The sequence below is a fragment of the Nesoenas mayeri genome (assembly GCF_963082525.1).
Source record: "Nesoenas mayeri genome assembly, chromosome: 1".
Taxonomy (NCBI): domain Eukaryota; kingdom Metazoa; phylum Chordata; class Aves; order Columbiformes; family Columbidae; genus Nesoenas; species Nesoenas mayeri.
In genome coordinates this window covers 42413301-42427515 of record NC_137541.1, presented here as the reverse complement: position 1 = coordinate 42427515, position 14215 = coordinate 42413301, and the positions used below count along the sequence as shown (strand labels likewise).

At 44.0% G+C, this 14215-nt stretch overlaps 5 protein-coding genes across 5 annotated transcripts; 2 read left to right on the top strand and 3 right to left on the bottom strand.

Moving 5' to 3' along the window:
• The first annotated feature begins 189 nt into the window (after nt 1-189).
• LOC308045470 (histone H2B 1/2/3/4/6) lies at nt 190-1078 on the top strand. Its single transcript, XM_080352755.1, has one exon. The coding sequence runs from the start codon at nt 375-377 to the stop codon at nt 753-755; it is 381 nt and encodes a 126-aa protein (XP_080208881.1). The 5' UTR covers nt 190-374; the 3' UTR covers nt 756-1078.
• Nucleotides 1079-1085: 7 nt separating this feature from the next.
• Nucleotides 1086-2597, bottom strand: LOC308045478 (histone H4). Its single transcript, XM_080352768.1, has one exon. It carries the CDS (start codon nt 1403-1405, stop codon nt 1094-1096), a length of 312 nt encoding a protein of 103 aa, XP_080208894.1. The 5' UTR covers nt 1406-2597; the 3' UTR covers nt 1086-1093.
• Nucleotides 2598-6096: 3499 nt separating this feature from the next.
• On the bottom strand, nt 6097-6698 carry LOC308042940 (histone H2A.J). The gene has a single exon (XM_080348725.1). It carries the CDS (start codon nt 6653-6655, stop codon nt 6266-6268), a length of 390 nt encoding a protein of 129 aa, XP_080204851.1. The 5' UTR covers nt 6656-6698; the 3' UTR covers nt 6097-6265.
• Nucleotides 6699-6939: 241 nt separating this feature from the next.
• On the top strand, nt 6940-7501 carry LOC308052905 (histone H2B 1/2/3/4/6). The gene has a single exon (XM_080363615.1). The coding sequence runs from the start codon at nt 6988-6990 to the stop codon at nt 7366-7368; it is 381 nt and encodes a 126-aa protein (XP_080219741.1). The 5' UTR covers nt 6940-6987; the 3' UTR covers nt 7369-7501.
• A 537-nt stretch (nt 7502-8038) lies between these two features.
• LOC308042951 (histone H1.01-like) lies at nt 8039-9484 on the bottom strand (the record flags this gene model as incomplete). Its single annotated transcript, XM_080348736.1, has 1 exon — nt 8039-9484. The coding sequence occupies one exon, from the start codon at nt 9482-9484 to the stop codon at nt 8819-8821; it is 666 nt and encodes a 221-aa protein (XP_080204862.1). The 3' UTR covers nt 8039-8818.
• Between the last annotated feature and the right edge of the window lie 4731 nt (nt 9485-14215).

Sequence of the window (14215 nt, the reverse complement as noted above, 5' to 3'; positions counted from 1 at the left end):
TAAAAGTGCTACGTGAAAAAAAAAAAAGTTGAACATCCTTAAAGTACTACCAGATGGAGTATTATGATCAGATGTTTTATCTGCTTTCTTTAGTGAGTATAAGCTCAGTACAGTATTAATTATGTATGTAGACAACTCTTACATTGGTGACAGTACCAGCATCACCGTATCTGCGAAGCACAACGATTGTGTAGATGCAGCGACGATGACGGTTACAGGAAGTGCCTGTAATTACGTTATTATCTCTTACTCCAATAGGAATGAAGCGATTACGATCCTCTAATTTGCATAAGGCTCTTATAAATGCACCGGAGGCAGGCGTCATTTTCGAAGTTGTTGAGGTACCGTGATATCTTGGATAGAAACTTTTGAAGATGCCTGAGCCGGCAAAGTCTGCTCCAGCCCCTAAGAAGGGTTCCAAGAAGGCTGTCACCAAAACACAGAAGAAGGGCGACAAGAAGCGCAAGAAGAGCCGCAAGGAGAGCTACTCCATCTACGTGTACAAGGTGCTGAAGCAGGTGCACCCCGACACGGGCATCTCGTCCAAGGCCATGGGCATCATGAACTCGTTCGTCAACGACATCTTCGAGCGCATCGCCGGCGAGGCCTCGCGCCTGGCGCACTACAACAAGCGCTCCACCATCACGTCGCGGGAGATCCAGACGGCCGTGCGGCTGCTGCTGCCCGGCGAGCTGGCCAAGCACGCCGTGTCCGAGGGCACCAAGGCTGTCACCAAGTACACCAGCTCCAAGTAAAACGGCTTTTAAATCTATCCCAAACGGCTCTTTTCAGAGCCCCCACCCTTTCCTAAAAAGAGCTGCAATTACAAAAAAAAAAAAAAAAGTCCTTACAGATTTATTAATTGAACCTAAGATAGTAAATTTATAAACTGCCAGAAGTAAAAAAACATTATTCTAAGACGATTTAAATGTTGTATTAAGTTTTAAATTGTAGAACTTCAAACTGCTATTATTACACAGTATTCAAAACTTGGATTTTAAGAATTCAGTAATGCACAGCTCTCGTTGTGAATTTTGTGGGTGGCTCTGAAAAGAGCCTTTGTGTTTGACAATACAATGTTTGCGATGTGAGTTTAACCGCCGAAGCCGTAGAGAGTGCGGCCCTGACGCTTGAGGGCGTAAACCACGTCCATGGCTGTCACGGTCTTCCTCTTGGCGTGCTCGGTGTAGGTGACAGCATCGCGGATCACGTTCTCCAGGAAGACCTTCAGCACTCCGCGAGTCTCCTCGTAGATGAGCCCCGAGATGCGCTTGACGCCGCCGCGCCGAGCCAGGCGGCGGATGGCCGGCTTGGTGATGCCCTGGATGTTGTCGCGCAGCACTTTGCGGTGGCGCTTGGCGCCCCCCTTGCCGAGCCCCTTCCCGCCCTTGCCCCTGCCAGACATGACTCCGCTCTCTGTAACCCCACACCACACCGTGCTAGTGCCGCGGAGCCGCGGTATATTTCGCGGGAGCCGACCTGTTTGAGGACTGCGGCAGGAGGTGGGCGGCGGGAGGCGGGGCCTGGGACGCAGCAGTCTCCGCCCTTTCCCTTGCCCACGGTCCCCGGACGGCCCCCGCGCGGCTCCGCCCGGGTTTCCGGCGAGACAGCGGCCGAGGCGCTTTCGCCTCTACGGGCCAACGGGACGCGTCCGCCGGTTCCTGCCTCTGGCCAGCGGAGCTGAGCTGCCGCCCCGCGGGTTGCCCTTGCCCGCTGGCAGCCTGCGCGTCGTTTTGCTTCCTTCCTGTCTCGTCCGCCCCGTACTTGCGTCCCCCCCGCCTCCTTGCGCGGGTGATTGTTCTGAGGCAGCTTTGGTGTCCGTGGTGGCAGGAGCGGGGCTGGAGAGCCCCGGCCACAGTTTCGGGCAGCGATGCCCCAGGCGCCTGGCCGGGCCCGTCCCTCCCTACTGCCCGAGGGTCTGCGGCAAAATCTGACCAATCCGGAGCCGCTCTCGGCGCCACCGCCCCTCCCAGCTGCTCGTCCCCGCTTCCGTTCATGGGGGGCCCCCGGAGGAACGTTTCCTGGGCAGCGCTGTCTTTGTTCGCTTCGGCTATAGCGGCTCTGCGTTTTCTTTGTCTACCCGGATGCTGTAGTCCCTGCAGTTGGCCTTTGCATCTCTGGGGGCCGGTTCGCGACCACTCAGCGCTTTTGTGTTTGCACCGAGCGACCTGCAGGTCGGTGGGAGAGTGAGCAGGAAGCGAGGCCCTAAGCGGCATGGAAAATGGTCAGTGGTGGGCTCCGGGGGAAATACATAACTCTGATGCTCCGGGGAAGGCCACTTGGAGCGGCTGCTTGGGAGCGCAGGAGGGATCGTCCACCCTTCTTTTCAGCCCCCCCTAGCCCCCAGCGCTTTCCCACGGGCAGCGCTGGCCGCATGGCGCCGAGTTCGCTCTCAGGAGCAGCTGGCCTCTGAAACATGGAATTGCTCAATGATGTGCACCTGGATGCAACAAACGAGAGAAAATATTAAACACATTACAGACAAATGTCTGTATGATGTCGCAAAAATGAACAGTAACTTACTTTGTTTGTTTGTTTAAATAAGCGATCCAGAAATTTTGCTGTGTATTTCAGTCTTTGCTAACAAACCTCATATAAATTCTGCTGACAGTATGTTGGACTGTATTTGTAAAGTGAATGAATAAATACTGAAAGTGTTATGAGGCTATATTTTTAAGTTAACTGTGTTTAGTTATTAAAACATTACTTACACACTCAGAAGTGACATGGCTGTGATACTTGCCAATATTATTAGTATTTTATGTACTTCAGACATTTCTACCTTTAAAAAATAATTTATATCCTTTTATATCTGTGCAGTTGTTGATGTAATTTCATGTCTGAACATAAATCACAGAATTTAGGAAACACCTAGAATATTTCTTGGCAGAATATATTGCCTAAATTCAGGCAAAGACACAATTGAGATGTTTCTGTATTAAGTTGTAGGTGTCTGAAAAAGTACACATCTTTTGTATTATTATAATTATCACTGTGAATTCCACTTGCATTTGAAGTGTTATTTTAAACACATTAAAGTGAAAGGATTGCCACTCAAGTATATATGACATGAGCAGATAAAACTAGCTTTAATTTAGATTATCTTCACTTTTTGACTGAACAGAATGGACTAAAACTGTTTATAGACTAAGGAGAGGACATCCCAGGCTGGTGCCTAACATTACCATTTGGCTCCACAAAGTCTACTTCGTATTTTATACCTAAAGATCTGTTTCTAGATATGTTTCCTGAGGCAGCTATAAACAACCTTCTGAATACTGAAGGAAACCTAAAGTGTTTCTCTTAGTGATATGGTCAGTTGTCTCATGGACCAGAAAGTATTCTTAGATTAAATAATTAAAGTGAAAAGAAAATTTTGCTGGTGAGTATAATCCCTAATGAAGTTGCTTTTACTGTGGATTGGAGACAATGATCATTAATTGGATCAAAGTTTAGGATCCAGTCCCCAGGTTCTAGAAACCACATTTTGCTCATGAGTATGGACACATAGCACCAGGAGTAAAATGAGAAAGAAAACCTTTGCAAAACTCTGCTCCATCAAAAAGTCCCTGTAGTTTTTTCAAGTGTGCTTTAATTAGCACTGACTCTCTATTTCCTCATTAAACTGTACTGAGGAAATTGCATTTGTTTGTTGCAGTAAGGCAACATCTCACCATGACTACACAAGACACAATTAGTAACAAAATACTCATATCAGTGTATTACATCCAACTGGAAAGTTGCTTTTAATTTTTTGAGAGCTTATATTGCAATTTAAATACATATCTGTATCAGCTACAACTGTAAAAATAATAATAATACAAACTAAAATAGTGTAAGTTCTTTTTAATATAGTACATTATTTCTTACATTGACAACAAAATAAAGGTCAAAAGGCATAGAAAAGTCTTTAATCTGCTTTTATCTATGCAATTCTATGACTTTTTATATGTAGACTCACATTATTGTGTTATCCCTAAACATAACATTTGCAGGAGCTTGGTTGGAGTTCTGGGGTTTTTTGCATTGCAAGTTCTTTAGATTGCAAAGGTGTATTAGAATGCAAGTGATAAAGCCGAGGCTCCATATGGTGTGGATTTCCTCTTTACTAGTGTTTGTTGTATATGGAAATGAGAGAAAGCTTTGCTTTGCTTCATACAGTGGAAAGTTACTAGTCTTTAATACCAGTAGATTTGCCAGCATTATTATCATATAATGCATATGACTTAAAAGACATTTATATTTGAGGGCTCATCAATATGATGGCAGCACAAGTTTCACAATTGGTACAATCACTAGTGACTAAGAGCAAAAAATAAGGAATACTAGAAGTGGACTTAAATATCACAGGAGGTGAATCTCCAGTTACTGAGGTGAGTACAATAGTGAGTGAAATAAGAGGTGTTTGGAATGAAATGTTGAAGAAAACAATGAATTTCTGTTCATATTACAAGAAGAATTCGAAGAGCCATGCTGGACTTACCTCCACATTTAAAGAAGGGCAGGTCTCTCTCTTGTGGTACCAACTCCAATTTCCACATAAAGGAGTTGGTTCACAGAGAAATCGCTCTGCTGGACACAGATGCCCCCACTCCTAGATACCGATACCTCCCCTTCCATGGGCTTTCTTTGGAATTACGGTACTTTGATCTATATATACATGCTTGTGGCTCAGAAAGCCCATCCTATCATGTGCTGCATAAAAAGCAGCATGTTCTCCAGAGACGTTGTGAATGCCCCATCCCTGGAAGTGTTCAAAGGTTGGGTGGGCCTTTGAGCAACCTGGTTTAGTGGAAGGTGTCCCTGTCCATGGCAGGGGGATTGCAACTAGATGATCTTTACCAGTCCCCTCCAACTCGTATGGTTCTATGTTGTGATCTTCTGATGCACACATACATAGGCATCTGGAAAATGTGTCAAAACACAGCTCTTATACCATCACAGTTCTTAAAGAAGTGTTAAGTGTCAGGGGATATGTAGCTGCAGGTAATGAGGATCAATAAAACAGCATAATGAAAACATCACAGGTCTAAATGTATCCAGTAGAAAATCAGTCCCTTAGACACAGATACTGTCACTGTAACAGAATAACTAGGTGCTCCAGACAATTCTCTTCCTTTATGTTTGTCTCTACAAATGATCCCTGATATCCCACTTTGGCCATAATACAGTCCTATCCAAAAAGTGCCTGTGCCACAAGCTTGGGGTTTGTGCAGGACGAAGAGGTGCAAAGTGTAGTAGTATATTACTACAGGTGGTATTTCCCTTCCTTCAGGCCTAGAGCATCCTTCCTTTTCCCCAGCAGATGGGGAGGACAGAGGTGCTGCAACAGTGGGAGCTATGACCTCAGTGCAGTGTGCTCTAGATCATCTGGTAGAACTGGGAATATCCTAGAAAGAGAAATCAGTAAAACAGCCTTTCTGATAATTTGTAATACTTACTCTAAAGAGCTTTAACATTGTAACCTAGGGTGATATTTGTGCCAACAATGTAGAAAATTAATTCAGACAACGTTGCTGTCTGTTAATTGATGTAACAAGAAGAATAGCTATGCAATGAGGGAATTTAACAATTTGAAAATCCCACTTAAAATGGGAACATACCACTACTGCAAGGAGTTTGTTCTGAATGGAAATATGGTGCTGTTGCAGGTCTGACTAGTTCAAGATCTAGATCAAGATGAGCCATTTCCCCTAAAGCATTTCTAATTATATTTCCAAATAAAGTTAAGTCACAGGGAAGCTGTACATCTTCCAAATAACAAAGGCCTACAATGGAAACCTTTCTTCATTCTTAGATGTAGTTATGTAGGTTTGGGTTGGTTTCCTATTTATTTTCATAACACAAAGCATTTCCCCACTCCTCCCCAGTCTTTTAGCTACCCAAGCTGTATTTCACACCATAAGTAGCCTGTGAAGTCACAAAAGTTGAGTAAATCCAAGATTAAAAACAAGTAGTTTACTGATCTTGTTACAAGAAAAACACAAAATCAACAAATTGTTACAAAGAAAAAAAAAGTGTTCTTTCGTTAAAAAGAATGAGTTCGAAAGAAAATGTATCACTCCACTAAAACAGAAACCAAAAGACATTGCCACAGAACATGGTTTCAGCTAACCAACAGAAGGTGCATGCAAGCAGCATTCCACACCGAAACACTTTTGCAAAAAAAGCAACACAACTCTTTTCAGACTGTGTGGGTGGCTCTGAAAAGAGCCTTTGGGTTTTGTTACATTGTGAAAAACCTGAGCAGCTTTACTCAGTAAGCTTATTTGCTTTTTGCCTTATGACTCTCAGTCTTCTTGGGCAGCAGCACAGCCTGGATGTTGGGCAGCACGCCGCCCTGCGCGATGGTGACCTTGCCCAGCAGCTTGTTGAGCTCCTCGTCGTTGCGGATGGCCAGCTGCAGGTGGCGGGGGATGATGCGCGTCTTCTTGTTGTCGCGGGCCGCGTTGCCCGCCAGCTCCAGGATCTCGGCCGTCAGGTACTCCAGCACGGCCGCCATGTAGACAGGTGCTCCGGCGCCCACCCGCTCCGCGTAGTTGCCCTTGCGCAGCAGCCGGTGGACACGGCCCACGGGGAACTGCAGCCCGGCCCGCGACGAGCGCGACTTGGCCTTGGCTCGGACTTTGCCTCCCTGCTTCCCGCGGCCCGACATGCTTCAGCAGCTTGAAAAAACTACAACCACACCGTGCAAAACGAGGCCGAGAAAATCATACTGACGCAACGACTCTTCCCATTTTATGCCTTCCCTGGGCGGGATTAGCGATTGGTGATTGGCTGGAAGCAGTCATTGCTTGTACGACCAATGAGAAGACGGATCGTGTTATGACCAATCAGAGATAAGGATACACCCACCTTGAAGGAAGGTCCAATTGAATTGGACGAGTTAGAGGTTTAATATTTGCATAACAGCTCTATAAATAGAGGGAGTTGCGGCCATTTTTGTTGTTTCTTTTTGTTTCGAGCAACTGAGGAAGCGTTGTTAAAATGCCTGAACCGGCTAAGTCTGCTCCCGCGCCCAAGAAGGGCTCCAAGAAGGCTGTCACTAAGACACAAAAGAAGGGCGACAAGAAGCGCAAGAAGAGCCGCAAGGAGAGCTACTCCATCTACGTGTACAAGGTGCTGAAGCAGGTGCACCCCGACACGGGCATCTCGTCCAAGGCCATGGGCATCATGAACTCGTTCGTCAACGACATCTTCGAGCGCATCGCCGGCGAGGCCTCGCGCCTGGCGCACTACAACAAGCGCTCCACCATCACGTCGCGGGAGATCCAGACGGCCGTGCGGCTGCTGCTGCCCGGCGAGCTGGCCAAGCACGCCGTGTCCGAGGGCACCAAGGCTGTCACCAAGTACACCAGCTCCAAGTAAATCCGTGTTAGAAAACCTTTTAACCCAAAGGCTCTTTTAAGAGCCACCCACATTCTCCTTGAAAGAGCTTTAACACAGTATTGTTTTAATCATTTTAGGTGTGCAATTGTACTTGTGAAAGTGTTCGAAATAAATCTGTTAGGTTATTTGCAAGCTCTCAATGATTAAATATTTGTAGCTGAAATCCTTCATGAATGTTATATAACTTCAAGGAAAAAAGTGTTAACTCTTGCTTTATAAGAGTTAACGTTAAAATTGTAAGCAGTATTGTTAAGCTTTTTTCAACAGAGATGAAGTGTGATACATTATAAAAGTTCTAGTATGAATAAATTAACATAGCTTCTAATAAGTACATTACGAAGCTCCAAAACATGAGGATGAGGGGAAAATAAATAAAAAACTTGTTCGCCTTTTATGTATTGTCCCGATGTAGTCTGAGCTTTAAAAAGTTCTTTCCTATTCGAGGAGATAAGAATCCGCCTTGTCGACCAGAAGACAAGGACAAGAAGCCCAGGAGAAGTGAGAACACGTAAGATCGGGCGGATGGTCTGGGAGGACGCGCTGTCCGGGGATGCGCGGACGCGGGATCACCAGCCAACGCGGAGCCGGCGCGGGCACCGCTCCGTGGCGCGGCAGCAGCGCGGGCTTTTCGAAATTTTCTAATCGGCCAATAGGCGGCTGCGGTTTCTACCATCAGCCAATCACAACCTGCTTCAGGCAGAGCTCGCGGAGCCCCCGGTGCTGTTCGGAGCTGCACGCCGCTCTGGCCGCTCCTACCGGGCGCAGAAGCCACAGGGGACAAAGCGACCTGCCCGCGGCGGCTCAGGACAGCTGACCGGAGAGCTCCTGCTGCCCGGGCTGCACCGCAACCAGGCCGGTAGGGTGCGGAAGAGGACCGCTGTTAGCTCTTACCCGCCTCCCGCGCCGGCAATCTTCTCAAAAAGCACGTCGGTGAAGTCACGCAGAAATTAAGATCAGCCCCACGACAGCACTTGCAAAAGGAAAGGTCATTGCCAAGGAAGCGGAGGAGCGGTGCTGACAGTTCCCGGCTACAGGCACTAAGAAGTGTGGCAGCCCCACCCAGGCTGTTAGGAATCGCGATAGTTAAGAGCACCAAAAGAAACCTTCACACCCCCTAGCGATCCCCGCCCTCAGCAGCCCCTTTAACAGATACACCCTCTTGCGATCCTAAAAAAAAAAAAAAAGTCAGCGTTTAGAAAGCATTTTCCCAGGGAATGTAAACTTTATTTTCCCAAGTCCTAGTGAAACCACGGCCGGAAGTTTGGCGTCCCATCCACTCCACAGTCGAACACCCCACACGGATATTGGCGTGTTGTTAGCCCTGCTGCAAGCACGGAGCTCAGAAACTGAGTGTTACCAGCCCTTTCTCGGACAATAGTGGGTGGCTCTTAAAAGAGCCGTTGGGTTTAAGTATTTCCACTTTAACACTTCATTTCTTGGCCGCCGCCTTCTTCGCCTTGGCTGCTTTGGGCTTGGCCGCCTTGGGCTTGGCTGCTTTAGGCTTCACTGCCTTTGCCTTGGCCGGGCTCTTCGCTGCTGCCGCCGCCTTTTTGGGCTTGGCAGCCTTAGTCGCCTTCTTGGGGCTCTTAGCTGCTTTCTTGGCTGCCGCAGCCGCCGGCTTCTTGGCTTTCTTGGGGCTCTTCTTCACTGCCGCCGCCTTCTTGGGCTTCTTGGCTGCGCTGACAGGCTTCTTTGCCGCTGGCTTCTTGGCCTTGGCCGCGGCTGCCCGCTTCTTGGGGGCTTTTTCCTTCACTTCTCCGGGCTTCTTGCTGAGCCGGAAGGAGCCAGAGGCGCCGGTGCCCTTGGTCTGCACCAGGGTGCCCTTGCTGACAAGGCTCTTGAGCCCCAGCTTGATGCGGCTGTTGTTCTTCTCCACATCGTAGCCGCCGGCGGCCAGCGCCTTCTTGAGCGCGGCGAGCGAGAGCCCCTTGCGCTCCTTGGAGGCGGACACGGCCTTGGTGATCAGCTCGGTGACGCTGGGGCCAGCGGGCTTGCGGGCTTTGGAGCCGCTCGCCGCTTTCTTCGGCTTCTTGGCGGCGGCTTTAGCGGCGGGGGCCGCGACAGCGGGAGCGGCGGCGGGAGCGGTCTCCGACATTGCTGCACAGACTTCTTCCTAATCAAAAGAAAGTAATTGGGCTACAGTAACCCCGATGCCTGAATTTATAGCGAAGCGGTGATCTGTGATTGGTGCTTTGCAGAGCCCGCCTAACTGTTAGCCAGGAAGAGCTTTTCGTCCTCCGAGTCTGTGTTTCTTCGGAGTTATAAATTCATATTTTTTGTAAAAATCGTGCCACGAAATTACCCCAGTTTCTTCGGAAAGTGAAGAGAAGAGGGTAGACTTTCATTCGGGGGAGTTTCTTGCTGCTGGGACCGCAGATGGGAGAGAAAATACGTGTTTAACCCCGCGCTGTGATGCCAGATACACCCCGGGAACGGCAAACTTTTGATTTTCCTTCTAAATTAAAATAAAACCCGTAGATAAAAAGTCTTTCCCGTAATACAGGCTTATTCTTTAGGGACTTTTCTCCATTTTAGGATAGAAAACGAGGGGGAAGCTTCGGTATTTTTGTCTTAAATTGATTTCAAAGAGAAGGAAGTAACACAATTTCATGGCTGAGCTTTGAATATGGATAAAGATTCGACTACCTTAACCATATCTTTAACTATTAAGGATACAGTATTTCCACAGAATTCGGTGTTTTGGGAAAATAAGAGACCTTCAGAGGAATATATGCACTCTTGAAAAGTGTTTGGAACTTGCCAGGGCTCTGCATTTTTGTGCTGTTCTGTAAGTGAATAGCAAGATTTTATTTTATTTTATTAATAGTTTCTGTTCATAAAATTAATCTGTCAATGCCTAATTAACGCATATAAATTCCGGATAAGCTGTTAGTTTAACTTTTTATCAGTTACAGTAATGTATACTATTATTCCTTAAGACTTACAGATGTCAGAAGCAGACTTTTAGGGGAAAAGCATCAAACAGGTACACTAGAATGCATCGCATAGTGCTTAAACATTAATGGAACAAGCTGAAGCCTCTGTTCTCATCAAATAGATGAAATAATGTGGAAATTTGTCTTGTGTGATCAGAATACTTCAGTCTCAATATTGCCTAAAATATTTGGACATAGATTTTTTTTTTTCTTTTTAATAGGTTTTTATAAAACCTGCCATTTTCTTATTTAAAGGACAATGAAACCGCCAATTTAGGTTTTTATCCAAATCCTCAGAATATTGAAATAATTTTCAGACTATGCTCATAAATCAGAAGCAGCTTATTTGTTATGATCCCACTTATTTGTTAAGTCTCATAATGTGACAACAGATATTAATTACATTTTTAAGGACTGCTATGAATTGTTTGGGATATTTTTTTTATTAATTCAGAAGACAAAGGCCTTGATTGGCTTGTAATAAAAAAAAAAAAAAACAAACAACTAAAAAAAAACCACTTGGATTTTTTTTCTTGTTTGAAAAGAACAAATACAATTTTTTACCCTGTTGTACTTTGTAAAAGCTTGCCATGAAAAAAATCAGTTGGCTATTTCAGCAAAGGAACATCTCTTCATCTCTTATAGCACAGATGAATTTGAGATTCTAAAGGAAAAGTAGTATAGTGCAAAAAGCCCTGGCATTGATTTTTATACTTCAAATGTGGAAGATGTCGTTAAATTATATTTAAAAGTAAGTACTTTTTGTTGAAATGAGATAGATTGTAAAACAACAAGGGTAATTGAGATACATTAGTGTAACAAAAATGATAAAAATGAAATGTCACTTTTTAATATTCTCTTCTAGTTCTATTTTTATTGTGTTATTTCTGCATGTAGGCCAGCTAATAAATACTTTGGAGGAGAGGACAGGAAGGGAAAAGCATAGAAAGGGAAAAATGAGGCTTTTCAGTACTCCAGAGTAAAAAATCAGGCTGTAAGGCGTAGTGAAGTGGGCTGTGAAATTTGCTGTGCTTCTCTTGTGAACATGACATCTTGTCCACATAAGCAACATGACCAAATCCACAGTAGCCATAGAGTTTGAAAGCTCAGACTGGTAACTCAAATGAACAGCAGGAATATTTTCCTGAGAGGTAAAAAGGGAGTTGCTTGTGGTGAGATGAAGGTGTTATACTTATTTTCCAGGTTATGTGGATGGAACTGGACATAAAGCAGAACGAGACTGTAAGTGATACAAAGGCAGAGCCGGAAAGGGTTTTCATCTGTCCAGGACTGCTTAATCTAATGCACATTCTCCTTGAAATAAGGACTGAAAGAAGCTTAATGTGCCTTAACCTCTGTAGCTTTGATGACTTGGTGATATATCTCTACAAATCTAGTTTATTACACCTGAAACTGGTCAGGATGCCGAGGGTATCTGGGAGTGGACAGTGCAAGAATGCAGTTGTAGGCCCAGGAGTGGGTGCTCTTCACTAGCTCCATCCCTTACATCCATGTATTTGGGCAAGTCTCATTTCAAGCTTGCTCTTTGTAACCCTGATCTCTGTCCATCAGGAGAGGAGAGATTTCTTTCCCCTCCCCCATTAACAGGCTGCATATTACAGATAAAGACAGGAGCTAGAAAGATGGGAGAAGAGCTCTCAGATCTTTCTCCCTAAGTAGCAGCAGTAACTTGAACTCCATCCACAGCATATAGGGATTGCTGTCCCTACTCTGTGACAAGTTTTAACGGCATGAGTTGATGTCCATTTTTTTTAAGAAAGCAGATGAAGAAGGTCATGATGTGAGGATTTCAAGAAGCAGCATTTAGTACTTCCAGTTTTAGACCTGGTTGCTTCCATGTATATCTGCATGTCTTTTAAACAGTTCCTTCCTCCAAGTGCCAACTATTTTGAGTTGCACTTCTAAGTTCTTTACTTTTCCCCTAGTAGTCAGAGACACACTGGCATTATGTATCAACATCCTTTATTGTACCTATTCCTCAACCATCAAACTGGCCTTATTCTGCATAGACCATTATTCCCAGTCTGCTTCTGATAGGTCATAATTTTCCTGGTCTTATCAGTCACTTCCAAAAAAAACCTGATATTTTTTAAAAGAAAAAGAGAGCTATGAGAAATATATGAAGAGGTGTGAAAAGTGGAGGCTTTTCTTGGGTTATATCCCACCTGGTCCCAGCAATGACATTTTCTTCTGAATTGGATAACTGCTGGTCAACTGCTCTGAAAAAAAATCAGGTTTGTATAGCTGAAAACAACTGTTATAAACAACACTAGATCAACATAAAAGTTTTTAGAGAGGCTCATCACAATTTACTGTAGAAATAACATTGATACTGCCTTGGGTGTTTTACAGATAAGAGAAAAAGACAAAGCAAAGCAGCATCGCACCGCATAACTTAGCAAATCAGTGGTAGAGTGTGGAACAGTTTTTCATATTTTTTATTGCCAGGCAACATTATGTGACAAAAACGTTTTGAGAGTGAGCTTGTAATAAAAATTGTTTGCAGTTTCCGTATGAATAGACAAATATTTAAATGTGACTCCTTCTACACTAAATTTCAATCAAACAGCAAAGACTGAAAGCTATGCTGCTTTTCCTTTCAAAGCATCCTGTCTAAATACAAGCTCTGTTTATTTCACCCTCACAACCTCAAGCCAATTTCTTATACCTCCTTGAAAAGCATACTCTTATTTCTCCAAAACAGAACCTTATTTCTGGGCGTCATCACAAAACACACCTTGGCTTCCTTCCTTGCCTAGCAGTATAAGTGCTAGTACAGACTACAGAAGATCCTACAAAATGCCAGCACATTTTGCAATGCAAGGATCTTTAAAAAAAATAATTCACATATAACAGAAGTTATTCCTAAAAGTGTATAGCAGAAAAAAAAAAAATATATATATATATTTTATATATATATATATATATATATATATATTTATTTTTTTTTTTTAATCAAGACAGAAGTTCCACATGGGGTAGAAACAGATTAGACGTATAGAAGCAGATTAGACATTCAGACTGCAGGAGGAGAACAATCCTGGTAAGCTGATTAACCCAATTTAGTGGAAAGCCTACACTGATTTAATTAGAATTACTATTGTTAGCATGGTGAAGACCTAAACAAATTATGAAATTCTAATTGAAGTACGCCATCTTCTTAGAAAGAATGTTTTTTTTAGTCATTTAGGTAGTCACTCTCAATATTAATAATAAAAGCACCACACGAAGATAAAAAAAACATTAGTCGAGTCTCTGGCGTGCTGCAACAGTATTGACAACACAGCAATTCAAAAGTTTATATAGTAGGGGAGAGTCAAGATGTCAAAGGGCTGTCAGTAGTAAAGAAGCCTGTATCCTTTTAGATATACACAGGGTGTTTCAAAAAGATGGATCCAGCTTCAAAACTGTAGTGATTTATAATTTGCTTCACCTTTTTGAAGCAGCCTGTACTTCAACTAACCTAACAAAATTATACTGACAGATATTTCAGTGTGAAGGCAATTACATCCTCTTAAAAAACATATCTTGCCTTCTAACCTAATGCAATAAATCCTACCCCATGCTCATAGAAGGATCAAATAGAGCAGGGAGACACTACAGCCTCTCTGGGCAGCTAGTTAAAAAACAAAAAACAAACAAACAAACAAAAAACCCACAAAAAACTCCACAAAAACCAAACCAAACCAACCAACCAACCAACCAAACACAAACCAAAACAAAAACAAACAAAAAACCCCAACCAACCAACCAACCAAAAAAAAAAAAAAAACAAAACCAAATCTTATGTTTAAGTAGAATTTCCTGTTTTGGTTCATGCCCATTGCCTCCTGTCCCAGTCAGTATTGTGAAGACTCTGATTCTGCCTC

Coding starts and splice junctions, on each gene's coding strand:
- LOC308045470 (XM_080352755.1), top strand. CDS start 375: ATGCCTGAGCCGGCAAAGTCTGCTCCAGCCCCTAAGAAGGGTTCCAAG.
- LOC308045478 (XM_080352768.1), bottom strand. CDS start 1,405: ATGTCTGGCAGGGGCAAGGGCGGGAAGGGGCTCGGCAAGGGGGGCGCC.
- LOC308042940 (XM_080348725.1), bottom strand. CDS start 6,655: ATGTCGGGCCGCGGGAAGCAGGGAGGCAAAGTCCGAGCCAAGGCCAAG.
- LOC308052905 (XM_080363615.1), top strand. CDS start 6,988: ATGCCTGAACCGGCTAAGTCTGCTCCCGCGCCCAAGAAGGGCTCCAAG.